Consider the following 27,573-nt stretch of genomic DNA (forward strand, 5'->3'; position numbering starts at 1 on the left):
GCACCTGAGACTCCGCCCACAGGACTCCACCCACAGCACCCCACCCACGGCACAGGACCCCGCTCACGGCACAGCTGCCCTGCTCACCTCCCACAATCTTGTAGCTCAGCACAGACGTCACGTCTTTGTCGCTGCAGCTTAATGTCAGGAACGGTGACGTGGTCAGCAGCGTGGAGTAGATGGTGGTGAGATAAAATGGCGGGCTGCAGACCGGGGGGTTGTCGTTGTAGTCCTGGAAGGCACAAGATGGACACTGCGAGATGGCGCAAATAATAGGACAATAACACTGTTCCAACCTCCAGCTCCCTGTGTCACCGATGAACTACAACTCCCAGCATCCTGTGCTTTCTGTTTTGACATTTGGTTGTAAACACCAGATCCAGTCACACTCTGCAAGGACCGATGCAGGGAGGATGGAGGGACAGACGAGTGGGGAGGACGGAGGGACAGACGAGTGGGGAGGACAGAGGGACAGATGAGTGGGGAGGACAGAGGGACAGATGAGTGGGGAGGACAGAGGGACAGATGAGTGGGGAGGACGGAGGGACAGATGAGTGGGGAGGACGGAGGGACAGACGAGTGGGGAGGACAGAGGGACAGACGAGTGGGGGGGACAGAGGGACAGACGAGTGGGGGGGACGGAGGGACAGATGTGTGGGGAGGACGGAGGGACAGATGAGTGGGGGGGACGGAGGGACAGATGAGTGGGGGGATGGAGGGACAGACGAGTGGTGGGATGGAGGGACAGACGAGTGGGGGAGGACGGAGGGACAGACGAGTGGGGGAGGACGGAGGGACAGACGAGTGGGAGAGGATGGAGGGACAGACGAGTGGGGGGGACGAAGGGACAGATGAGTGGGGAGGACGGAGGGACAGACGAGTGGGAGGGATGGAGGGACAGACGAGTGGGGGGGACGGAGAGACAAGACGAGTGGGGAGGACGGAGGGACAGACGAGTGGGGAGGACGGAGGAACAGACGAGTGGGGAGGACGGAGGGACAGACGAGTGGGAGGAGGGAGGGACAGACGAGTGGGGGAGGACGGAGGGACAAACGAGTGGGGGGACGGAGGGACAGATGAGTGGGGGAGGACGGAGGGACAGACGAGTGGGGGAGGATGGAGGGACAGATGAGTGGGGGGGACGGAGGGACAGATGAGTGGGGGGGACGGAGGGACAGACGAGTGGGGGGACGGAGGGACAGACGAGTGGGGAGGACGGAGGGACAGACGAGTGGGGGGGACGGAGGGACAGACGAGTGGGGGGACGGAGGGACAGACGAGTGGGGAGGACAGACGAGTGAGGGGGACGGAGGGACAGATGAGTGGGGGGACAGAGGGACAGATGAGTGGGGAGGACGAGTGAGGGGGATGGAGGGACAGACGAGTGGGGAGGACGAAGGGATAGATGAGTGAGGGGGATGGAGGGACAGATGAGTGGGGAGGACGGAAGAACAGATGAGTGGAGGGACGTAGGGACAGACGAGTGGGGGGACGGAGGGACAGATGAGTGGGGAGCACGGAGGGACAGACGAGTGGGGAGGATGGAGGGACATACGAGTGGGGAGGATGGAGGGACAGATGAGTGGGGGGACGTAGGGACAGACGAGTGTGGAGCATGGAGGGACAGACGAGTGGGGAGGACGAGGGACAGATGAGTGAGGGGGATGGAGGGACAGATGAGTGGGGAGGACAAGGAACAGACGAGTGGGGAGGACGGAGGGACAGACGAGTGGGGGGACGTAGGGACAGACGAGTGGGGGGACGGAGGGACAGACGAGTAGGGAGGATGAGGGACAGACGAGTGGGGAGGACGGAGGGACAGACGAGTGAGGGGGACAGACGAGTGGAGGGGACGGATGGACAGACGAGTGTGGAGGACGGAGGGACAGACGAGAGGGGAGGACGGAGGGACAGACAGGGGCTGAAGCAGGGAAGGACAGAGGGGCTGACGCATGGAGGGACGCAGGGGCTGCTGCAGGAGCTGAAGCAAAGGCGAATGCATGGAAGGATGCAGGGAAGACTTCCTGTGACTGTCTGTCTGGCAAAACCATCAGAGGGACACGGAGCTGGGTGACAGCTAGTGTCTGTCCAGGAGAGCGGATGTGATCATCACCTGCTGCTGTCACTGAGAAGAACCCTGTTTCCAGTCAGAATGGCAACTTGGGACGGCGGGCAGGGGAGCAGGGGCAATCAGAGGAGGTGGAGGCAATGCGATCGAGTGGTCAAGCAGTGGTGACCTCTTACCGATACACTGACTGTGACGCTGCAGAAAGCAGTCATCTGTTTTTCAGGATCCGGGGCAATGTCGTTGTTGAGGTCGACCACCTTCATCTTCAGGGAGTAGCTGCTTGTGGTCTCAAAGTCCAGGGGTCCGAGCAGCTTCAGCTCCCCTGGAATGGAGGGAAGGTACATGACACCTCTCATAATCTCGACACACGACACCCCACTAATCCGGTGTGACAAGGTCACTGATAAAATACTGGAGGGGAGATATCTATCACTGAGGTTATTAGCTTCAGTGATATGAACCTGAAAAAATGCCATCATACTAAGTGCTGAGAAGGGTTAATTGGCCATGTTAAGTGCTGGGTTTTAGTGAAAAGCTGAAGAGTGGATGGAAGGCCTTTGCCGTATCTCCTCACCAGGGTAGGGTGTCAAAGGTAAATACACTGTGTTCCAAATTATTATGCAAATAATATTTCCTCATATTTTCTGTAAATTACCTCTCTGAATTGCAGTCATTGTTATTTTCCAGTCATCTACTATTCTAGTATAATTGCAATGTTTGGGAACAAACTGCCTATGAAAACAGTATGTTTAAAAAAAAAAATAAACACTCAAAACGCATGTTCCAAATTATCATGCACAGCAGAGTTTTCAACCTTTTTTATTTAATTTTAAACAATAAAATGGTCAATTGTGAAGTTCTAAGCATTATCAGCTTATTACAAAATGAAATCAAACAGTTTTCAAGTGAAATCTTTATTCTAGGTGATGTCACATTTGCACATAGGACGCCTTGTTGGAAAGAAGCTTCTGAACTCTCTCGTCCATTGAATTTGTCAGGTTTTGGATGGTTTCTGCTCCAATTGTTTTGCATGTGGACAGAATCCCCTCCCAGAGCTGTTGCTTAGACATGATCTGCCTCCCGCCATCATAGACTCCTTTGGATGATGCTCCAGAGGTTCTCAATGGGGTTGAGGTCAGGGGAAGATGGCGGCCGCACCATAAGTTTGTCCTCTTTTATGCCCATAGCAGCCAGAGATGCAGATGTGTTTTTTGCAGCATGAGACGGTGCATTATCATGCATGAAAATGATCTTGCTGCGGAAAGCGCGGTTCTTCCTCTTGACCCATGGCAGGAAGTGTTTTAGAAACTCCACATAGATTATGGAGTTCATCTTTACCCCTTCAGGGATCATAAAGGGGCCGACAATCTCCCCATGATTCCAGCCCAAACATTACTCTACCTCCTCCTTGTTGGCGCCTTAGCCGTGTTTTCATGGGGTGTCCATCAACCAGCCATCCTCCACTCCATCCATCTGGACCATCGGGCGTTGCACGGCACTCATCGGTGAACTGTTATGATCCGGTGACCTTGGAGCAGCATGAAAACTTTCACTGGAGTAGGTGGTAACTATACTGACCGCAAATCCTGATCTTAACACCGCAACTAGAAGTAGCCGTGGGGTGTACCTAACAAACCCTAGACACCTCGTCACAGCCGGAGGACTAAATACCCCTAAAGATGGAAATAGGAATTCTACCTTGCCTCAGAGCAGAACCCCAAAGGATAGGCAGCCCCCCACAAATATTGGCTGTGAGTAGGAGAGGAAAGACACACGCAGGCAGGAAACAGGATTTAGCACAAGAGGCCACTCTAGCTAAAATAGGAAAGGATAGGACAGAATACTAAGCGGTCAGTATTAAAACCCTTCCAAAAATATCCACAGCAGATTATACAAAAAATTCCTCCATCTAACTAAAGACGTGGAACGTATATCTGCAACTTCAGAGACTTCTAAACTCAGAGCAGGAATACAATCAAAAAACAAGCACACAGCTTGTGTGCCATAGAAAAAGAAACAGACACTTATCTTTGCTGAATTGGCAGCTAAGCAGGAGAAGCCAGACAGAGATCCAACACTTCCCAAGAAACATTGACAACTGGCAAGGACTAATGAGTCCTGCAAACCTAAATACCCCAGTCAGAACTGCAATCAGCAGATACACCTGTCCAGGACTGCAGCCCAGAGACAACTGCATTACCACTTACAACCACCGGAGGGAACCCAAAAGCAGAATTCACAACAGTGAACAAAACAGTTTGGAAGTCAGTCTTTATGTATCGTTTGGCCACTAGAGCCGTTTCTGCTTGTGTGCAGTGGATAGAGGTGGTCGACAGGATCCGCACAGCTGCAAACCTCTGAAGGACCCTACATCTTGCTGTTCTGGGGACGTTGGAGGCACCAGCAGCTTCAAACACTTGTCTGCCGCTATGACGAGGCATTTGTGCCGCTGCTCTTTAAACCTTACGCAATTGCCTGTTGGAAAGAGTCCTCAATTTTTCCTTATCAGCACGCACACGTGTGTGCTGGGAATCAGCTACATACTTCTGGATTGTGTGATGATCACGATGAAGTGTCTTGGCAATGTTGATTGTAGTCATGCCTCGACCTAAATACTCCACAATTTGTTGCTTCTCAGCAGCCGACACATCCTTTTTCTTTCCCATTTTGGCCAAAAATGTAGGCTGCTTAATAATATGGAACAGCCATCTTAAGTAGTCTTGCCTTTATTTGGACGCACCGGCCAAACTAATCTGCACAGGTATCTGCAATTCAGTGATCTAAAGAGCCCGGACACACATCACCATCAATGAGTTTAAACGACAAACTAAAAAATTCTAACCTTATCACTCCTAAACTTTTTGTGCATAATAATTTGGAACACAGTGTAGCCTTCTGCATCATTCAGTGTTCTGTGTGCCTGGAGACAAGAGCTCCAGAGCTGTTTTTATGGTAAAGTGAGCTGAACCTTGCAGTTTTTCCTGAGCAGGCAGATCCCCGCAGCCACATACACTGACCTATACGTTGTCTTTTGTTTTCCCGTCATGCCAGAAAGGCCGTGTTTATTTTGCTGAGCTTTGCACTGGTTTATGCCGTACCTTTTAAATAAACCAGTAGAAGATTCAAACGAGAAACGTTCCTGTGTCTACCTCTGAGCAGCGGAGTGAGTGAATCCACCAATACGATACCCCCCATAATCCCGACACATGACACCCACCTCCCCCCGCCATACTCCTGGCACATGACACCTCCATAATCTCAACTCCATGCACACAACAACACCCCATCCTCAGGTACAAAATACCCCACCGTAAATCCGGCACATCACCCCACTTCCCAGGCACACGACATCCACCCCCCTACATACTCCCGGCACATGACACCCCCGTGCTCCCAGTGCCAACTGTAGCCATTTAGTTTTATATGAGGCCTCCTCCCTCGGGGGGCTGCCGGCGTGTGCTCCCACCTGGCTGATAATCTGGGCATGTGATGTGCGTCTTACCAGTACTCGGGATGACACAGAAGACGGGGGGATTTGGACCCCCTTCGATGGAGAACTGCACGTTGTTGAATTTGTAGTCGGCGTCGGTGGCGTTTATCTGCCCCACAACGGTCCCGAACGGGGCATTCTCATTAACGGTGAAGGAGGACGGCCCAACGCAGACCGGAGGGAAATTATTAACCGCGGTCACCGTGATGAAGACCGGAATATTGGCTGCAAAGCAAAGACACGCGGTCACCGGAGAACCAGCCCCCACACCGGATCCCTGGATGTAGCAAATGTGGGCGACCCAGAAACTGAAGAAGGATCCCCCGATACTAAAGGGAACGGTCACCAAAATCCACAAACACGATGGAGGCTGCAACGAGGCTCCGACCTCCTCCACCTCCCTGCGCGGCACTCACTGCTCAGACGGGGCGTCCCGCTGTCCGTCACCACCACCGTGGCCGCGAACTGGAAGTTCACACTCGCCATCTGATAGGAGTCGTAGTTCAGAGAGCTGTTAATCTGCAGAGAAGGCCGAGATTACAGGGGGCCCTGGAGCGTAATAAGAGGCTGATATCAGTCACATATGGTGTAATGTCTGGGGGTTATATCAGTACTGGAGCGTAATAAGAGGCTGATATCAGTCACATATGGTGTAATGTCTGGGGTTATATCAGTACTGGAGCGTAATAAGAGGGGCTGATATCAGTCACATATGGTGTAATGTCTGGGGTTATATCAGTACTGGAGCGTTATAAGAGGGGCTGATATCAGTCACATATGGTGTAATGTCTGGGGTTATATCAGTACTGGAGCGTTATAAGAGGGGCTGATATCAGTCACATATGATGTAATGTCTGGAGGATATATCAGTACTGGAGCGATATAAGAGGGGCTGATATCAGTCACATATGGTGTAATGTCTGGGGTTATATCAGTACTGGAGCGTTATAAGAGGGGCTGATATCAGTCACATATGATGTAATGTCTGGAGGTTATATCAGTACTGGAGCGTTATAAGAGAGGCTGATATCAGTCACATATGGTGTAATGTCTGGGGGTTATATCAGTACTGGAGCGTAATAAGAGGCTGATATCAGTCACATATGGTGTAATGTCTGGGGTTATATCAGTACTGGAGCGTAATAAGAGGCTGATATCAGTCACATATGGTGTAATGTCTGGGGGTTATATCAGTACTGGAGCGTAATAAGAGGCTGATATCAGTCACATATGGTGTAATGTCTGGGGTTATATCAGTACTGGAGCGTAATAAGAGGCTGATATCAGTCACATATGGTGTAATGTCTGGGGGTTATATCAGTACTGGAGCGTAATAAGAGGCTGATATCAGTCACATATGGTGTAATGTCTGGAGGTTATATCAGTACTGGAGCGTTATAAGAGGCTGATATCAGTCACATATGGTGTAATGTCTGGGGGTTATATCAGTACTGGAGCGTTATAAGAGGCTGATATCAGTCACATATGGTGTAATGTCTGGGGTTATATCAGTACTGGAGCGATATAAGAGGGGCTGATATCAGTCACATATGGTGTAATGTCTGGGGGTTATATCAGTGCTGGAGCGTTATAAGAGGGGCTGATATCAGTCACATATGATGTAATGTCTGGGGGTTATATCAGTACTGGAGCGTTATAAGAGGGGCTGATATCAGTCACATATGGTGTAATGTCTGGGGGTTATATCAGTACTGGAGCGTTATAAGAGGCTGATATCAGTCACATATGATGTAATGTCTGGAGGTTATATCAGTACTGGAGCGTTATAAGAGGCTGATATCAGTCACATATGGTGTAATGTCTGGGGGTTATATCAGTGCTGGAGCGTTATAAGAGGGGCTGATATCAGTCACATATGGTGTAATGTCTGGGGGTTATATCAGTACTGGAGCGTTATAAGAGAGGCTGATATCAGTCACATATGGTGTAATGTCTGGGGTTATATCAGTACTGGAGCGTTATAAGAGGGGCTGATATCAGTCACATATGGTGTAATGTCTGGAGGTTATATCAGTACTGGAGCGTTATAAGAGGGGCTGATATCAGTCACATATGGTGTAATGTCTGGGGGTTATATCAGTACTGGAGCGTTATAAGAGAGGCTGATATCAGTCACATATGGTGTAATGTCTGGGGGTTATATCAGTACTGGAGCGTTATAAGAGGCTGATATCAGTCACATATGGTGTAATGTCTGGGGTTATATCAGTACTGGAGCGTTATAAGAGGGGCTGATATCAGTCACATATGGTGTAATGTCTGGAGGTTATATCAGTATTGGAGCGTTATAAGAGGGGCTGATATCAGTCACATATGATGTAATGTCTGGGGGTTATATCAGTACTGGAGCGTTATAAGAGGCTGATATCAGTCACATATGATGTAATGTCTGGGGTTATATCAGTACTGGAGCGTTATAAGAGGGGCTGATATCAGTCACATATGGTGTAATGTCTGGGGGTTATATCAGTACTGGAGCGTTATAAGAGGGGCTGATATCAGTCACATATGGTGTAATGTCTGGGGTTATATCAGTACTGGAGCATTATAAGAGGGGCTGATATCAGTCACATATGGTGTAATGTCTGGAGGTTATATCAGTATTGGAGCGTTATAAGAGGGGCTGATATCAGTCACATATGGTGTAATGTCTGGAGGTTATATCAGTACTGGAGCGTTATAAGAGGCTGATATCAGTCACATATGATGTAATGTCTGGGGGTTATATCAGTACTGGAGCGTTATAAGAGGGGCTGATATCAGTCACATATGGTGTAATGTCTGGGGGTTATATCAGTACTGGAGAGTTATAAGAGGGGCTGATATCAGTCACATACGGTGTAATGTCTGGGGGTTATATCAGTACTGGAGCGTTATAAGAGGGGCTGATATCAGTCACATATGATGTAATGTCTGGGGGTTATATCAGTACTGGAGCGTTATAAGAGGGGCTGATATCAGTCACATATGATGTAATGTCTGGGGGTTATATCAGTACTGGAGCGTTATAAGAGGGGCTGATATCAGTCACATATGATGTAATGTCTGGGGTTATATCAGTACTGGAGCGTTATAAGAGGGGCTGATATCAGTCACATATGATGTAATGTCTGGGGGTTATATCAGTACTGGAGCGTTATAAGAGGGGCTGATATCAGTCACATATGATGTAATGTCTGGGGGTTATATCAGTACTGGAGCGTTATAAGAGGCTGATATCAGTCACATATGATGTAATGTCTGGGGGTTATATCAGTACTGGAGCGTTATAAGAGGCTGATATCAGTCACATAATGTAATGTCTGGAGGTTATATCAGTACTGGAGCGTTATAAGACGGGCTGATATCAGTCACATATGGTGTAATGTCTGGAGGTTATATCAGTACTGGAGCGTTATAAGAGGCTGATATCAGTCACATATGGTGTAATGTCTGGAGGTTATATCAGTACTGGAGCGTTATAAGAGGGGCTGATATCAGTCACATACGGTGTAATGTCTGGAGGTTATATCAGTACTGGAGCGTTATAAGAGGGGCTGATATCAGTCACATACGGTGTAATGTCTGGAGGTTATATCAGTACTGGAGCGTTATAAGAGGGGCTGATATCAGTCACATATGGTGTAATGTCTGGGGGTTATATCAGTACTGGAGCATTATAAGAGGGGCTGATATCAGTCACATATGATGTAATGTCTGGGGGTTATATCAGTATTGGAGCGTTATAAGAGGGGCTGATATCAGTCACATATGGTGTAATGTCTGGGGTTATATCAGTACTGGAGCGTAATAAGAGGGGCTGATATCAGTCACATATGGTGTAATGTCTGGAGGTTATATCAGTACTGGAGCGTTATAAGAGGGGCTGATATCAGTCACATACGGTGTAATGTCTGGGGTTATATCAGTACTGGAGCGTTATAAGAGGGGCTGATATCAGTCACATATGGTGTAATGTCTGGGGTTATATCAGTACTGGAGCGTTATAAGAGGGGCTGATATCAGTCACATGTGATGTAATGTCTGGAGGTTATATCAGTACTGGAGCGTTATAAGAGGGGCTGATATCAGTCACATATGGTGTAATGTCTGGGGTTATATCAGTACTGGAGCGTTATAAGAGGGGCTGATATCAGTCACATGTGATGTAATGTCTGGAGGTTATATCAGTACTGGAGCGTTATAAGAGGGGCTGATATCAGTCACATATGATGTAATGTCTGGGGTTATATCAGTACTGGAGCGTTATAAGAGGGGCTGATATCAGTCACATATGGTGTAATGTCTGGGGTTATATCAGTACTGGACCGTTATAAGAGGGGCTGATATCAGTCACATATGGTGTAATGTCTGGGGTTATATCAGTACTGGAGCATTATAAGAGGGGCTGATATCAGTCACATATGGTGTAATGTCTGGGGTTATATCAGTACTGGAGCATTATAAGAGGGGCTGATATCAGTCACATATGGTGTAATGTCTGGAGGTTATATCAGTACTGCAGCGTTATAAGAGGCTGATATCAGTCACATATGGTGTAATGTCTGGAGGTTATATCAGTACTGGAGCGTTATAAGAGGCTGATATCAGTCACATATGGTGTAATGTCTGGGGGTTATATCAGTACTGGAGCGTTATAAGAGGGGCTGATATCAGTCACATATGGTGTAATGTCTGGAGGTTATATCAGTACTGGAGCGTTATAAGAGGCTGATATCAGTCACATATGGTGTAATGTCTGGAGTTATATTAGTACTGGAGCGTTATAAGAGGGGCTGATATCAGTCACATACGGTGTAATGTCTGGAGGTTATATCAGTACTGGAGCGTTATAAGAGGGGCTGATATCAGTCACATATGGTGTAATGTCTGGAGGTTATATCAGTACTAGAGCGTTATAAGAGGCTGATATCAGTCACATATGGTGTAATGTCTGGGGTTATATCAGTACTGGAGCGTTATAAGAGGGGCTGATATCAGTCACATATGGTGTAATGTCTGGAGGTTATATCAGTACTGGAGCATTATAAGAGGCTGATATCAGTCACATATGGTGTAATATCTGGGGGTTATATCAGTACTGGAGCTTTATAAGAGGGGCTGATATCAGTCACATATGGTGTAATGTCTGGAGTTATATTAGTACTGGAGCGTTATAAGAGGCTGATATCAGTCACATATGGTGTAATGTCTGGAGGTTATATCAGTACTGGATCGTTATAAGAGGGGCTGATATCAGTCACATATGGTGTAATGTCTGGGGGTTATATCAGTACTGGAGCGTTATAAGAGGGGCTGATATCAGTCACATATGGTGTAATGTCTGGGGTTATATCAGTACTGGAGCGTTATAAGAGGGGCTGATATCAGTCACATATGGTGTAATGTCTGGAGGTTATATCAGTACTGGAGCATTATAAGAGGCTGATATCAGTCACATATGGTGTAATGTCTGGAGGTTATATCAGTACTAGAGCGTTATAAGAGGGGCTGATATCAGTCACATATGGTGTAATGTCTGGAGGTTATATCAGCACTGGAGCGTTATAAGAGGCTGATATCAGTCACATATGGTGTAATGTCTGGGGTTATATCAGTACTGGATCGTTATAAGAGGGGCTGATATCAGTCACATATGGTGTAATGTCTGGGGTTATATCAGTACTGGAGCGTTATAAGAGGGGCTGATATCAGTCACATATGGTGTAATGTCTGGAGGTTATATCAGTACTGGAGCATTATAAGAGGCTGATATCAGTCACATATGGTGTAATGTCTGGGGGATATATCAGCACTGGAGCGTTATAAGAGGCTGATATCAGTCACATATGGTGTAATGTCTGGGGGTTATATCAGTACTGGAGCGTTATAAGAGGGGCTGATATCAGTCACATATGGTGTAATGTCTGGGGTTATATCAGTACTGGAGCATTATAAGAGGCTGATATCAGTCACATATGGTGTAATGTCTGGAGGTTATATCAGTACTGGATCGTTATAAGAGGGGCTGATATCAGTCACATATGGTGTAATGTCTGGAGGTTATATCAGTACTGGAGCGTTATAAGAGGGGCTGATATCAGTCACATATGGTGTAATGTCTGGAGGTTATATCAGTACTGGAGCGTTATAAGAGGCTGATATCAGTCACATATGGTGTAATGTCTGGGGTTATATCAGTACTGGAGCGTTATAAGAGGGGCTGATATCAGTCACATATGGTGTAATGTCTGGAGGTTATATCAGTACTGGAGCGTTATAAGAGGCTGATATCAGTCACATATGGTGTAATGTCTGGAGGTTATATCAGTACTGGAGCGTTATAAGAGGCTGATATCAGTCACATATGATGTAATGTCTGGGGTTATATCAGTACTGGAGCGTTATAAGAGGGGCTGATATCAGTCACATATGGTGTAATGTCTGGGGGTTATATCAGTACTGGAGCGTTATAAGAGGGGCTGATATCAGTCACATATGGTGTAATGTCTGGGGGTTATATCAGTACTGGAGCGTTATAAGGGGCTGATATCAGTCACATATGGTGTAATGTCTGGGGGGTTATATCAGTACTGGAGCGTTATAAGAGGCTGATATCAGTCACATATGGTGTAATGTCTGGAGGTTATATTAGTACTGGAGCGTTATAAGAGGGGCTGATATCAGTCACATATGGTGTAATGTCTGGGGGTTATATCAGTACTGGAGCGTTATAAGAGGCTGATATCAGTCACATATGATGTAATGTCTGGGGTTATATCAGTACTGGAGCGTTATAAGAGGGGCTGATATCAGTCACATATGGTGTAATGTCTGGGGGTTATATCAGTACTGGAGCGTTATAAGAGGGGCTGATATCAGTCACATATGGTGTAATGTCTGGGGGTTATATCAGTACTGGAGCGTTATAAGGGGCTGATATCAGTCACATATGGTGTAATGTCTGGGGGGTTATATCAGTACTGGAGCGTTATAAGAGGCTGATATCAGTCACATATGGTGTAATGTCTGGAGGTTATATTAGTACTGGAGCGTTATAAGAGGGGCTGATATCAGTCACATATGGTGTAATGTCTGGGGGTTATATCAGTACTGGAGCGTTATAAGAGGCTGATATCAGTCACATATGGTGTAATGTCTGGGGTTATATCAGTACTGGAGCGTTATAAGAGGGGCTGATATCAGTCACATATGATGTAATGTCTGGGGGTTATATCAGTACTGGAGCGTTATAAGAGGCTGATATCAGTCACATATGGTGTAATGTCTGGGGTTATATCAGTACTGGAGCGTTATAAGAGGCTGATATCAGTCACATATGGTGTAATGTCTGGAGGTTATATCAGTACTGGAGCGTTATAAGAGGGGCTGATATCAGTCACATATGGTGTAATGTCTGGAGGTTATATTAGTACTGGAGCGTTATAAGAGGGGCTGATATCAGTCACATATGGTGTAATGTCTGGGGGTTATATCAGTACTGGAGCGTTATAAGAGAGGCTGATATCAGTCACATATGGTGTAATGTCTGGGGTTATATCAGTACTGGAGCGTTATAAGAGGGGCTGATATCAGTCACATATGGTGTAATGTCTGGGGGTTATATCAATACTGGAGCGTTATAAGAGGGGCTGATATCAGTCACATATGGTGTAATGTCTGGGGGTTATATCAGTACTGGAGCGTTATAAGGGGCTGATATCAGTCACATATGACGTAATGTCTGGAGGTTATATCAGTACTGGAGCGTTATAAGAGGCTGATATCAGTCACATATGGTGTAATGTCTGGAGGTTATATTAGTACTGGAGCGTTATAAGAGGGGCTGATATCAGTCACATATGGTGTAATGTCTGGGGGTTATATCAGTACTGGACCGTTATAAGAGGGGCTGATATCAGTCACATATGATGTAATGTCTGGGGTTATATCAGTACTGGAGCGTTATAAGAGGCTGATATCAGTCACATATGGTGTAATGTCTGGGGGTTATATCAGTACTGGAGCATTATAAGAGGGGCTGATATCAGTCACATATGGTGTAATGTCTGGGGGTTATATCAGTACTGGACCGTTATAAGAGGGGCTGATATCAGTCACATATGATGTAATGTCTGGGGTTATATCAGTACTGGAGCGTTATAAGAGGCTGATATCAGTCACATATGGTGTAATGTCTGGGGTTATATCAGTACTGGAGCGTTATAAGAGGGGCTGATATCAGTCACATATGATGTAATGTCTGGGGGTTATATCAGTACTGGAGCGTTATAAGAGGGGCTGATATCAGTCACATATGGTGTAATGTCTGGGGTTATATCAGTACTGGAGCGTTATAAGAGGGGCTGATATCAGTCACATATGGTGTAATGTCTGGAGGTTATATCAGTACTGGAGCGTTATAAGAGGGGCTGATATCAGTCACATATGGTGTAATGTCTGGAGGTTATATCAGTACTGGAGCGTTATAAGAGGCTGATATCAGTCACATATGGTGTAATGTCTGGGGTTATATCAGTACTGGAGCGTTATAAGAGGCTGATATCAGTCACATATGGTGTAATGTCTGGGGTTATATCAGTACTGGAGCGTTATAAGAGGGGCTGATATCAGTCACATATGATGTAATGTCTGGGGGTTATATCAGTACTGGAGCGTTATAAGAGGCTGATATCAGTCACATATGGTGTAATGTCTGGGGTTATATCAGTACTGGAGCGTTATAAGAGGGGCTGATATCAGTCACATATGGTGTAATGTCTGGAGGTTATATCAGTACTGGAGCGTTATAAGAGGCTGATATCAGTCACATATGGTGTAATGTCTGGAGGTTATATCAGTACTGGAGCGTTATAAGAGGGGCTGATATCAGTCACATATGATGTCTGGAGGTTATATCAGTACTGGAGCGTTATAAGAGAGGCTGATATCAGTCACATATGGTGTAATGTCTGGGGGTTATATCAGTACTGGAGCGTTATAAGAGGGGCTGATATCAGTCACATATGGTGTAATGTCTGGAGGTTATATCAGTACTGGAGCGTTATAAGAGGGGCTGATATCTGTCACATATGGTGTAATGTCTGGAGGTTATATCAGTACTGGAGCGTTATAAGAGGCTGATATCAGTCACATATGATGTAATGTCTGGGGGTTATATCAGTACTGGAGCGTTATAAGAGGGGCTGATATCAGTCACATATGGTGTAATGTCTGGAGGTTATATCAGTACTGGAGCGTTATAAGAGGGGCTGATATCTGTCACATATGGTGTAATGTCTGGAGGTTATATCAGTACTGGAGCGTTATAAGAGGCTGATATCAGTCACATATGATGTAATGTCTGGGGGTTATATCAGTACTGGAGCGTTATAAGAGGGGCTGATATCAGTCACATATGGTGTAATGTCTGGAGGTTATATCAGTACTGGAGCGTTATAAGAGGGGCTGATATCTGTCACATATGGTGTAATGTCTGGAGTTATATTAGTACTGGAGCGTTATAAGAGGGGCTGATATCAGTCACATATGATGTAATGTCTGGAGGTTATATCAGTACTGGAGCGTTATAAGAGGGGCTGATATCAGTCACATATGGTGTAATGTCTGGAGGTTATATCAGTACTGGAGCGTTATAAGAGGCTGATATCAGTCACATATGGTGTAATGTCTGGAGGTTATATCAGTACTGGAGCGTTATAAGAGGGGCTGATATCAGTCACATATGATGTAATGTCTGGAGGTTATATCAGCACTGGAGCGTTATAAGAGGGGCTGATATCAGTCACATATGATGTAATGTCTGGAGGTTATATCAGCACTGGAGCGTTATAAGAGGGGCTGATATCAGTCACATATGGTGTAATGTCTGGGGTTATATCAGTACTGTAGCGTTATAAGAGGCTGATATCAGTCACATATGGTGTAATGTCTGGAGGTTATATCAGTACTGGATCGTTATAAGAGGGGCTGATATCAGTCACATATGGTGTAATGTCTGGAGGTTATATCAGTACTGGAGCGTTATAAGAGGGGCTGATATCAGTCACATATGGTGTAATGTCTGGGGGTTATATCAGTACTGGAGCGTTATAAGAGGGGCTGATATCAGTCACATATGATGTAATGTCTGGAGGTTATATCAGTACTGGAGCGTTATAAGAGGGGCTGATATCAGTCACATATGGTGTAATGTCTGGAGGTTATATCAGTACTGGAGCGTTATAAGAGGGGCTGATATCAGTCACATATGATGTAATGTCTGGAGGTTATATCAGTACTGGAGCGTTATAAGAGGGGCTGATATCAGTCACATATGGTGTAATGTCTGGGGGTTATATCAGTACTGGAGCGTTATAAGAGGCTGATATCAGTCACATATGGTGTAATGTCTGGGGTTATATCAGTACTGGAGCGGTATAAGAGGGGCTGATATCAGTCACATATGGTGTAATGTCTGGGGTTATATCAGTACTGGAGCGGTATAAGAGGGGCTGATATCAGTCACATATGGTGTAATGTCTGGGGGTTATATCAGCACTGGAGCGTTATAAGAGGCTGATATCAGTCACATATGGTGTAATGTCTGGGGGTTACATCAGTACTGGAGCGTTATAAGAGGGGCTGATATCAGTCACATATGGTGTAATGTCTGGAGGTTATATCAGCACTGGAGCGTTATAAGAGGGGCTGATATCAGTCACATATGGTGTAATGTCTGGGGGTTATATCAGCACTGGAGCGTTATAAGAGGGGCTGATATCAGTCACATATGGTGTAATGTCTGGGGTTATATCAGTACTGTAGCGTTATAAGAGGCTGATATCAGTCACATATGGTGTAATGTCTGGAGGTTATATCAGTACTGGAGCGTTATAAGAGGGGCTGATATCAGTCACATATGGTGTAATGTCTGGAGGTTATATCAGTACTGGAGCGTTATAAGAGAGGCTGATATCAGTCATATATGGTGTAATGTCTGGAGGTTATATCAGTACTGTAGCGTTATAAGAGGCTGATATCAGTCACATATGGTGTAATGTCTGGAGGTTATATCAGTACTGGATCGTTATAAGAGGGGCTGATATCAGTCACATATGGTGTAATGTCTGGAGGTTATATCAGTACTGGAGCGTTATAAGAGGGGCTGATATCAGTCACATATGGTGTAATGTCTGGAGGTTATATCAGTACTGGAGCGTTATAAGAGGGGCTGATATCAGTCACATATGGTGTAATGTCTGGAGGTTATATCAGTACTGGAGCGTTATAAGAGGGGCTGATATCAGTCACATATGATGTAATGTCTGGAGGTTATATCAGCACTGGAGCGTTATAAGAGGGGCTGATATCAGTCACATATGATGTAATGTCTGGGGTTATATCAGTACTGGAGCGTTATAAGAGGGGCTGATATCAGTCACATATGGTGTAATGTCTGGAGGTTATATCAGCACTGGAGCGTTATAAGAGGGGCTGATATCAGTCACATATGGTGTAATGTCTGGGGGTTATATCAGCACTGGAGCGTTATAAGAGGGGCTGATATCAGTCACATATGGTGTAATGTCTGGGGTTATATCAGTACTGTAGCGTTATAAGAGGCTGATATCAGTCACATATGGTGTAATGTCTGGAGGTTATATCAGTACTGGAGCGTTATAAGAGGGGCTGATATCAGTCACATATGGTGTAATGTCTGGAGGTTATATCAGTACTGGAGCGTTATAAGAGAGGCTGATATCAGTCATATATGGTGTAATGTCTGGAGGTTATATCAGTACTGTAGCGTTATAAGAGGCTGATATCAGTCACATATGGTGTAATGTCTGGAGGTTATATCAGTACTGGATCGTTATAAGAGGGGCTGATATCAGTCACATATGGTGTAATGTCTGGAGGTTATATCAGTACTGGAGCGTTATAAGAGGGGCTGATATCAGTCACATATGGTGTAATGTCTGGAGGTTATATCAGTACTGGAGCGTTATAAGAGGGGCTGATATCAGTCACATATGGTGTAATGTCTGGGGTTATATCAGTACTGTAGCGTTATAAGAGGCTGATATCAGTCACATATGGTGTAATGTCTGGGGTTATATCAGTACTGGAGCGTTATAAGAGGGGCTGATATCAGTCACATATGATGTAATGTCTGGGGGTTATATCAGTACTGGAGCGTTATAAGAGGGGCTGATATCAGTCACATATGGTGTAATGTCTGGGGGTTATATCAGTACTGGATCGTTATAAGAGGGGCTGATATCAGTCACATATGGTGTAATGTCTGGGGTTATATCAGTACTGTAGCGTTATAAGAGGCTGATATCAGTCACATATGGTGTAATGTCTGGGGTTATATCAGTACTGGAGCGTTATAAGAGGCTGATATCAGTCACATATGGTGTAATGTCTGGGGTTATATCAGTACTGGAGCGTTATAAGAGGGGCTGATATCAGTCACATATGATGTAATGTCTGGGGTTATATCAGTACTGGAGTGTTATAAGAGGGGCTGATATCAGTCACATATGGTGTAATGTCTGGAGGTTATATCAGTACTGGAGCGTTATAAGAGAGGCTGATATCAGTCACATATGGTGTAATGTCTGGAGGTTATATCAGTACTGGATCGTTATAAGAGGGGCTGATATCAGTCACATATGGTGTAATGTCTGGGGGTTATATCAGTACTGGAGCGTTATAAGAGGCTGATATCAGTCACATATGATGTAATGTCTGGAGGTTATATCAGTACTGGAGCGTTATAAGAGGGGCTGATATCAGTCACATATGGTGTAATGTCTGGGGGTTATATCAGTATTGGAGCGTTATAAGAGGGGCTGATATCAGTCACATATGGTGTAATGTCTGGAGGTTATATCAGTACTGGAGCATTATAAGAGGGGCTGATATCAGTCACATATGGTGTAATGTCTGGGGGTTATATCAGTACTGGATCGTTATAAGAGGGGCTGATATCGGTCACATATGATGTAATGTCTGGGGTTATATCAGTACTGGAGCGTTATAAGAGGGGCTGATATCAGTCACATACGGTGTAATGTCTGGGGGTTATATCAGTACTGGAGCGTTATAAGAGAGGCTGATATCAGTCACATATGGTGTAATGTCTGGGGTTATATCAGTACTGGAGCGTTATAAGAGGGGCTGATATCAGTCACATATGGTGTAATGTCTGGGGGTTATATCAGTATTGGAGCGTTATAAGAGGGGCTGATATCAGTCACATATGGTGTAATGTCTGGAGGTTATATCAGTACTGGAGCGTTATAAGAGGGGCTGATATCAGTCACATATGGTGTAATGTCTGGAGGTTATATCAGTATTGGAGCATTATAAGAGGGGCTGATATCAGTCACATATGGTGTAATGTCTGGGGGTTATATCAGTACTGGATCGTTATAAGAGGGGCTGATATCGGTCACATATGATGTAATGTCTGGGGTTATATCAGTACTGGAGCGTTATAAGAGGGGCTGATATCAGTCACATACGGTGTAATGTCTGGGGGTTATATCAGTACTGGAGCGTTATAAGAGGCTGATATCAGTCACATATGGTGTAATGTCTGGGGGTTATATCAGTACTGGAGCGTTATAAGAGGCTGATATCGGTCACATGTGGTGTAATGTCTGGGGTTATATCAGTACTGGAGCATTATAAGAGGGGCTGATATCAGTCACATATGGTGTAATGTCTGGGGTTATATCAGTACTGGAGCGTTATAAGAGGGGCTGATATCAGTCACATATGGTGTAATGTCTGGGGTTATATCAGTACTGGAGCATTATAAGAGGGGCTGATATCAGTCACATATGGTGTAATGTCTGGGGTTATATCAGTACTGGAGCGTTATAAGAGGGGCTGATATCAGTCACATATGGTGTAATGTCTGGGGGTTATATCAGTACTGGATCGTTATAAGAGGGGCTGATATCGGTCACATATGATGTAATGTCTGGGGTTATATCAGTACTGGAGCGTTATAAGAGGGGCTGATATCAGTCACATACGGTGTAATGTCTGGGGGTTATATCAGTACTGGAGCGTTATAAGAGGGGCTGATATCAGTCACATATGGTGTAATGTCTGGGGTTATATCAGTACTGGATCGTTATAAGAGGGGCTGATATCGGTCACATATGATGTAATGTCTGGGGTTATATCAGTACTGGAGCGTTATAAGAGGGGCTGATATCAGTCACATACGGTGTAATGTCTGGGGGTTATATCAGTACTGGAGCGTTATAAGAGGCTGATATCAGTCACATATGGTGTAATGTCTGGGGGTTATATCAGTACTGGAGCGTTATAAGAGAGGCTGATATCAGTCACATATGGTGTAATGTCTGGGGTTATATCAGTATTGGAGCGTTATAAGAGGGGCTGATATCAGTCACATACGGTGTAATGTCTGGGGTTATATCAGTACTGGAGCGTTATAACAGGGGCTGATATCAGTCACATATGGTGTAATGTCTGGAGGTTATATCAGTACTGGAGCGTTATAAGAGGGGCTGATATCAGTCACATACGGTGTAATGTCTGGGGGTTATATCAGTACTGGAGCGTTATAAGAGGGGCTGATATCAGTCACATATGGTGTAATGTCTGGAGGTTATATCAGTACTGGAGCGTTATAAGAGGGGCTGATATCAGTCACATACGGTGTAATGTCTGGGGGTTATATCAGTACTGGAGCGTTATAAGAGGCTGATATCAGTCACATATGGTGTAATGTCTGGGGGTTATATCAGTACTGGAGCGTTATAAGAGGCTGATATCGGTCACATGTGGTGTAATGTCTGGGGTTATATCAGTACTGGAGCATTATAAGAGGGGCTGATATCAGTCACATATGGTGTAATGTCTGGGGGTTATATCAGTACTGGAGCGTTATAAGAGGGGTGATATCAGTCACATATGATGTAATGTCTGGAGGTTATATCAGTACTGGAGCGTTATAAGAGAGGCTGATATCAGTCACATATGGTGTAATGTCTGGGGTTATATCAGCACTGGAGCGTTATAAGAGGGACTGATATCAGTCACATAATGTAATGTCTGGAGGTTATATCAGTACTGGAGCGTTATAAGAGAGGCTGATATCAGTCACATATGGTGTAATGTCTGGGGGTTATATCAGTACTGGAGCGTTATAAGAGGGGCTGATATCAGTCACATATGGTGTAATGTCTGGAGGTTATATCAGTACTGGAGTGTTATAAGAGGCTGATATCAGTCACATATGATGTAATGTCTGGAGGTTATATCAGTACTGGAGCGTTATAAGAGGGGCTGATATCAGTCACATAATGTAATGTCTGGAGGTTATATCAGTACTGGAGCGTTATAAGAGGGCTGATATCAGTCACATATGATGTAATGTCTGGAGGTTATATCAGTACTGGAGCGTTATAAGAGAGGCTGATATCAGTCACATATGGTGTAATGTCTGGAGGTTATATCAGTACTGGAGCGTTATAAGAGGGGCTGATATCAGTCACATATGGTGTAATGTCTGGAGGTTATATCAGTACTGGAGCGTTATAAGAGGGGCTGATATCAGTCACATATGGTGTAATGTCTGGAGGTTATATCAGTCCTGGAGCGTTATAAGAGGGGCTGATATCAGTCATATATGGTGTAATGTCTGGAGGTTATATCAGTACTGGAGCGTTATAAGAGGGGCTGATATCAGTCATATATGGTGTAATGTCTGGGGTTATATCAGTACTGGAGCATTATAAGAGGGGCTGATATCAGTCACATATGGTGTAATGTCTGGGGGTTATATCAGTACTGGAGCGTTATAAGAGGGGCTGATATCAGTCACATATGATGTAATGTCTGGAGGTTATATTAGTACTGGAGCGTTATAAGAGGGGCTGATATCAGTCACATATGGTGTAATGTCTGGGGGATATATCAGTACTGGAGCGTTATAAGAGGGGCTGATATCAGTCATATATGGTGTAATGTCTGGAGGTTATATCAGTACTGGAGCGTTATAAGAGGGGCTGATATCAGTCACATATGGTGTAATGTCTGGGGGATATATCAGTACTGGAGCATTATAAGAGGCTGATATCAGTCACATATGGTGTAATGTCTGGAGGTTATATCAGTACTGGAGCGTTATAAGAGAGGCTGATATCAGTCACATATGATGTAATGTCTGGAGGTTATATCAGTACTGGAGCGTTATAAGAGGGGCTGATATCAGTCACATATGGTGTAATGTCTGGAGGTTATATTAGTACTGGAGTTATGAAAAATTCCTGATAACAGAGAGCAGTAGATATTTCCCGACACTGCTGGCTGAGGCTGGATATTACCTGGAGCGAGGATCCCTGCATGCGGAAGGAGTACAGTGAGTTGGTGTCGGGGGTGATGGAGTAGCTGAGCGCGGTGCTGTTATAATCCGGATCTGTGCAGGTAAAATCCTCGATGGTGAAGAAGACAGGCTGGTTTTGGGGATAAACATTTCTGAGAACGGAGCAGAACCAGAATTATTGGGGTTCAGCTACAGAGGAGCTAATACTGCACTGTATTACCTCCCCACCCCCTGCTTGCTCAGAGCACAGTACTACCTCCCTGCCCCGTGCTTGCTCAGAGCACAATACTACCTCCCTGCCCCCTGCTTGCTCAGAGCAGAGTACTACCTCCCCGCCCCCTGCTTGCTCAGAGCACAGTACTACCTCCCTGCCCCGTGCTTGCTCAGAGCACAATACTACCTCCCTGCCCCCTGCTTGCTCAGAGCAGAGTACTACCTCCCCGCCCCCTGCTTGCTCAGAGCACAGTACTACCTCCCTGCCCCGTGCTTGCTCAGAGCACAATACTACCTCCCTGCCCCCTGCTTGCTCAGAGCACAGTACTACCTCCTTGCCCCCTGCTTGCTCAGAGCACAGTACTACCTCCCTGCCCCCTGCTTGCTCAGAGCACAGTACTACCTCCCTGCCCCCTGCTTGCTAAGAGCAGAGTACTACCTCCCCACCCCCTGCTTGCTCAGCGCACAGTACTACCTCTTTGCCCCGTGCTTGCTCAGAGCACAGTACTACCTCCCCGCCCCCTGCTTGCTCAGAGCACAGTACTGCCTCCCGCCCCCTGCTTGCTCAGAGCACAGTACTACTTCCCCGCTCCCTGCTTGCTCAGAGCACAGTACTACCTCCCCATCCCGTGCTTGCTCAGAGCACAGTACTACCTCCCCACCCCCTGCTTGCTCAGAGCACAGTACTACCTCCCCACCCCCTGCTTGCTCAGAGCAGAGTACTACCTCCCCGCCCCGTGCTTGCTCAGAGCAGAGTACTACCTCCCCGCCCCGTGCTTGCTCAGAGCACAGTACTACCTCCCCACCCCCTGCTTGCTCAGAGCACAGTACTACCTCCCTGCCCCGTGCTTGCTCAGAGCACAGTACTACCTCCCCGCCCTTGCTCAGAGCACAGTACTACCTCCCCGCCCCCTGCTTGCTCAGAGCACAGTACTACCTCCCCACCCCCTGCTTGCTCAGAGCACAGTACTACCTCCCCGCCCCGTGCTTGCTCAGAGCACAGTACTACCTCCCCACCCCCTGCTTGCTCAGAGCACAGTACTACCTCCCTGCCCCCTGCTTGCTCAGAGCACAGTACTACCTCCCTGCCCCCTGCTTGCTCAGAGCACAGTACTACCTCCCTGCCCCCTGCTTGCTCAGAGCACAGTACTACCTCCCTGCCCCCTGCTTGCTCAGAGCACAGTACTACCTCCCTGCCCCGCTTGCTCAGAGCACAGTACTACCTCCCTGCCCCTGCTTGCTCAGAGCACAGTACTACCTCCCTGCCCCCTGCTTGCTCAGAGCACAGTACTACCTCCCTGCCCCCTGCTTGCTCAGAGCACAGTACTACCTCCCTGCCCCGCTTGCTCAGAGCACAGTACTACCTCCCTGCCCCTGCTTGCTCAGAGCACAGTACTACCTCCCTGCCCCCTGCTTGCTCAGAGCACAGTACTACCTCCCTGCCCCCTGCTTGCTCAGAGCACAGTACTACCTCACCGCCCTGTGCTTGCTCAGAGCACAGTACTACCTCCCCGCCCCCTGCTTGCTACGTGCAACTACCTTCCCACCCCCTGCTTGCTCAGTGCACAGTACTACCTCCCTGGCCCCTGCTTGCTCAGTGCACAGTACTACCTCCCTGCCCCCTGCTTGCTCAGAGCACAGTACTACCTCCCTGCCCCCTGCTTGCTCAGAGCACAGTACTACCTCACCGCCCTGTGCTTGCTCAGAGCACAGTACTACCTCCCCGCCCCCTGCTTGCTACGTGCAACTACCTTCCCACCCCCTGCTTGCTCAGTGCACAGTACTACCTCCCTGGCCCCTGCTTGCTCAGTGCACAGTACTACCTCCCTGGCCCCTGCTTGCTCACTGCAGAGTAGCACTTCTCTTACACAACGATGGCTGGATTGCACTGTGGGGCGTTATCGTTGACATCCAGCACGGCGATGGTCACCGTGACAGTGGCGCTGTTGCTCCTCTGGTAGCGGTCGTAGGCTCGGACCAGCAGGACGGTGCTGAGCAGGGAGTGGTTCTTGTCCAGGTCCAGGTTGTATGTCGTCCTGATGGTCCCGGACGCTGTGGGCAGAGATGAACGGTGATGATACGAGCTGTAGATGGCGGCACGTAATAATGGAGGCGCGACAGGTACCTGACTCCACGTAGAAGGCGGCGCTGGGCGCTATCAGCTCATACAAGACGTTGCTGCCCTGCGCCTTCACCGTGGTCACCATCTGGTTGGGGCCGCCATTCTCCTTGATGGTGGCAGATACAGACGAGGACCTGCGACAGTGACAGTGCGGTGTCAGCAGCGGCCTCCGGTGAGCCAGCCCCGCGGGAACGGTCTCAGGTCAGCGCCACCCGCCTGTCCCTCGGCCACACTCACGTGAAGTTGACAGGGTTGTTGTAGATGGTGAGCACGGTGACGGTGAGCGTCCCGTTACACGTGTTCCCCAGTTGGTCGGTCACCGTGATCTGCAGCCGATAGGTCTGCGGAGGAAGCGGCGGATGAGTGGTGACATGCACACGAGCGTCTCCGGGTCACCGTCACGTCTCAGCCTCCAGTGACGACGGGATCAGTCAGAACGGCGCCAGGTCCACAGCAGGGGGCGCTATACTCACCGCTGCCGTATTGCTGAATCCCGAGGCCGGAGCAAAGACGTTTCCACTCGTCGAGATGGTGAATGGCGACGGACTGGGCAGCGTCACCTTATACTGGAGGCAGAGGAGACACCACAAGTCACAGCAACATCCAGGGCAGCAATACGGAAAGGATTGGTCAAAGGCGAATGGGACAAAGTGTAGTAAAGAAAGAAATCCGGACAGTGTGCAAAAGTATTCACCCCCCGAGTCAGAACCTTGTAGAACCACCTTTCCCTGCAGCCATTGCTGCAGTCTTTTGGGGTCTGTCTCTCCTCCTTTCTCTGCAGTCTTTTGGGGTCTGTCTCCACCTTTCTCTGCAGTCTTTTGGGGTCTGTCTCTCCACCTTTCTCTGCAGTCTTTTGGGGTCTGTCTCTCCTCCTTTCTCTGCAGTCTTTTGGGGTCTGTCTCTCCTCCTTTCTCTGCAGTCTTTTGGGGTCTGTCTCTCCTCCTTTCTCTGCAGTCTTTTGGGGTCTGTCTCTCCTCCTTTCTCTGCAGTCTTTTGGGGTCTGTCTCTCCTCCTTTCTCTGCAGTCTTTTGGGGTCTGTCTCTCCACCTTTCTCTGCAGTCTTTTGGGGTCTGTCTCTCCACCTTTCTCTGCAGTCTTTTGGGGTCTGTCTCTCCACCTTTCTCTGCAGTCTTTTGGGGTCTGCCGCTCCACCTTTCTCTGCAGTCTTTTGGGGTCTGTCTCTCCACCTTTCTCTGCAGTCTTTTGGGGTCTGTCTCTCCACCTTTCTCTGCAGTCTTTTGGGGTCTGCCGCTCCACCTTTCTCTGCAGTCTTTTGGGGTCTGTCTCTCCACCTTTCTCTGCTGTCTTTTGGGGTCTGTCTCTCCACCTTTCTCTGCAGTCTTTTGGGGTCTGTCTCTCCACCTTTCTCTGCAGTCTTTTGGGGTCTGTCTCTCCTCCTTTCTCTGCAGTCTTTTGGGGTCTGTCTCTCCTTTCTCTGCAGTCTTTTAGGGTCTGTCTCTCCACCTTTCTCTGCAGTCTTTTGGGGTCTGTCTCCACCTTTCTCTGCAGTCTTTTGGGGTCTGTCTCCCCACCTTTCTCTGCAGTCTTTTGGGGTCTGTCTTTCCTCCTTTCTCTGCAGTCATTTGGGGTCTGTCTCTCCTCCTTTCTCTGTAGTCTTTTGGGGTCTGTCTCTCCTCCTTTCTCTGCAGTCTTTTGGGGTCTGTCTCTCCTCCTTTCTCTGCAGTCTTTTGGGGTCTGTCTCTCCTTTCTCTGCAGTCTTTTAGGGTCTGTCTCTCCACCTTTCTCTGCAGTCTTTTGGGGTCTGTCTCTCCACCTTTCTCTGCAGTCTTTTGGGGTCTGTCTCCCCACCTTTCTCTGCAGTCTTTTGGGGTCTGTCTCTCCTCCTTTCTCTGCAGTCTTTTGGGGTCTGTCTCTCCTCCTTTCTCTGTAGTCTTTTGGGGTCTGTCTCTCCTCCTTTCTCTGCAGTCTTTTGGGGTCTGTCTCTCCTCCTTTCTCTGCAGTCTTTTGGGGTCTGTCTCCTCCTTTCTCTGCAGTCTTTTGGGGTCTGTCTCTCCTCCTTTCTCTGCAGTCTTTTGGGGTCTGTCTCTCCTCCTTTCTCTGCAGTCTTTTGGGGTCTGTCTCCTCCTTTCTCTGCAGTCTTTTGGGGTCTGTCTCTCCTCCTTTCTCTGCAGTCTTTTGGGGTCTGTCTCTCCACCTTTCTCTGCAGTCTTTTGGGTTCTGTCTCTCCTCCTTTCTCTGCAGTCTTTTGGGGTCTGTCTCTCCACCTTTCTCTGCAGTCTTTTGGGGTCTGTCTCTCCTCCTTTCTCTCCAGTCTTTTGGGCTCTTTCTCTCCTCCTTTCTCTGCAGTCTTTTGGGGTCTGTCTCTCCTCCTTTCTCTGCAGTCTTTTGGGGTCTGTCTCTCCTCCTTTCTCTGCAGTCTTTTGGGGTCTGTCTCTCCTCCTTTCTCTGCAGTCTTTTGGGGTCTGTCTCTCCACCTTTCTCTGCAGTCTTTTGGGGTCTGTCTCTCCTCCTTTCTCTGCAGTCTTTTGGGGTCTGTCTCTCCACCTTTCTCTGCAGTCTTTTGGGGTCTGTCTCTCCACCTTTCTCTGCAGTCTTTTGGGGTCTGTCTCTCCACCTTTCTCTGCAGTCTTTTGGGGTCTGTCTCTCCACCTTTCTCTACTGCAGTCTTTTGGGGTCTGTCTCTCCACCTTTCTCTGCAGTCTTTTGGGGTCTGTCTCCTCCTATCTCTGCAGTCTTTTAGGGTCTGTCTCTCCACCTTTCTCTGCAGTCTTTTGGGGTCTGTCTCCTCCTATCTCTGCAGTCTTTTAGGGTCTGTCTCTCCACCTTTCTCTGCAGTCTTTTGGGGTCTGTCTCTCCACCTTTCTCTGCAGTCTTTTGGGGTCTGCCGCTCCACCTTTCTCTGCAGTCTTTTGGGGTCTGTCTCTCCACCTTTCTCTGCAGTCTTTTGGGGTCTGTCTCTCCACCTTTCTCTGCAGTCTTTTGGGGTCTGCCGCTCCACCTTTCTCTGCAGTCTTTTGGGGTCTGTCTCTCCACCTTTCTCTGCTGTCTTTTGGGGTCTGTCTCTCCACCTTTCTCTGCAGTCTTTTGGGGTCTGTCTCTCCACCTTTCTCTGCAGTCTTTTGGGGTCTGTCTCTCCTCCTTTCTCTGCAGTCTTTTGGGGTCTGTCTCTCCTTTCTCTGCAGTCTTTTAGGGTCTGTCTCTCCACCTTTCTCTGCAGTCTTTTGGGGTCTGTCTCCACCTTTCTCTGCAGTCTTTTGGGGTCTGTCTCCCCACCTTTCTCTGCAGTCTTTTGGGGTCTGTCTTTCCTCCTTTCTCTGCAGTCTTTTGGGGTCTGTCTC

The 27,573-nt window shown here is 47.3% G+C and overlaps 1 protein-coding gene across 2 annotated transcripts in view; it reads right to left on the reverse strand.

Annotated features, from left to right (window-relative positions):
• The window catches only part of CDHR4 (cadherin related family member 4), a 53,342-nt gene that overhangs the window by 5,952 nt on the left and 19,817 nt on the right, over window positions 1-27,573 (reverse strand). For both annotated transcript variants that reach the window (XR_011314913.1, XM_069735992.1), the window contains exons 5-13: window positions 24,748-24,840; window positions 24,512-24,615; window positions 24,278-24,408; window positions 24,021-24,204; window positions 21,941-22,091; window positions 5,975-6,077; window positions 5,571-5,783; window positions 2,245-2,390; window positions 88-232 (exon numbers count right to left, since the gene is read on the reverse strand). Coding sequence is in view for 1 of the 2 variants with exons in the window: in XM_069735992.1 (XP_069592093.1) it covers window positions 88-232; window positions 2,245-2,390; window positions 5,571-5,783; window positions 5,975-6,077; window positions 21,941-22,091; window positions 24,021-24,204; window positions 24,278-24,408; window positions 24,512-24,615; window positions 24,748-24,840 (1,270 nt within the window). In the remaining variant the exon portion in view is untranslated. The remainder of the gene's footprint in view (window positions 1-87; window positions 233-2,244; window positions 2,391-5,570; window positions 5,784-5,974; window positions 6,078-21,940; window positions 22,092-24,020; window positions 24,205-24,277; window positions 24,409-24,511; window positions 24,616-24,747; window positions 24,841-27,573) is intronic.

This window comes from Ranitomeya imitator, chromosome 8 (genome assembly GCF_032444005.1).
Source record: "Ranitomeya imitator isolate aRanImi1 chromosome 8, aRanImi1.pri, whole genome shotgun sequence".
Classification (NCBI taxonomy): domain Eukaryota; kingdom Metazoa; phylum Chordata; class Amphibia; order Anura; family Dendrobatidae; genus Ranitomeya; species Ranitomeya imitator.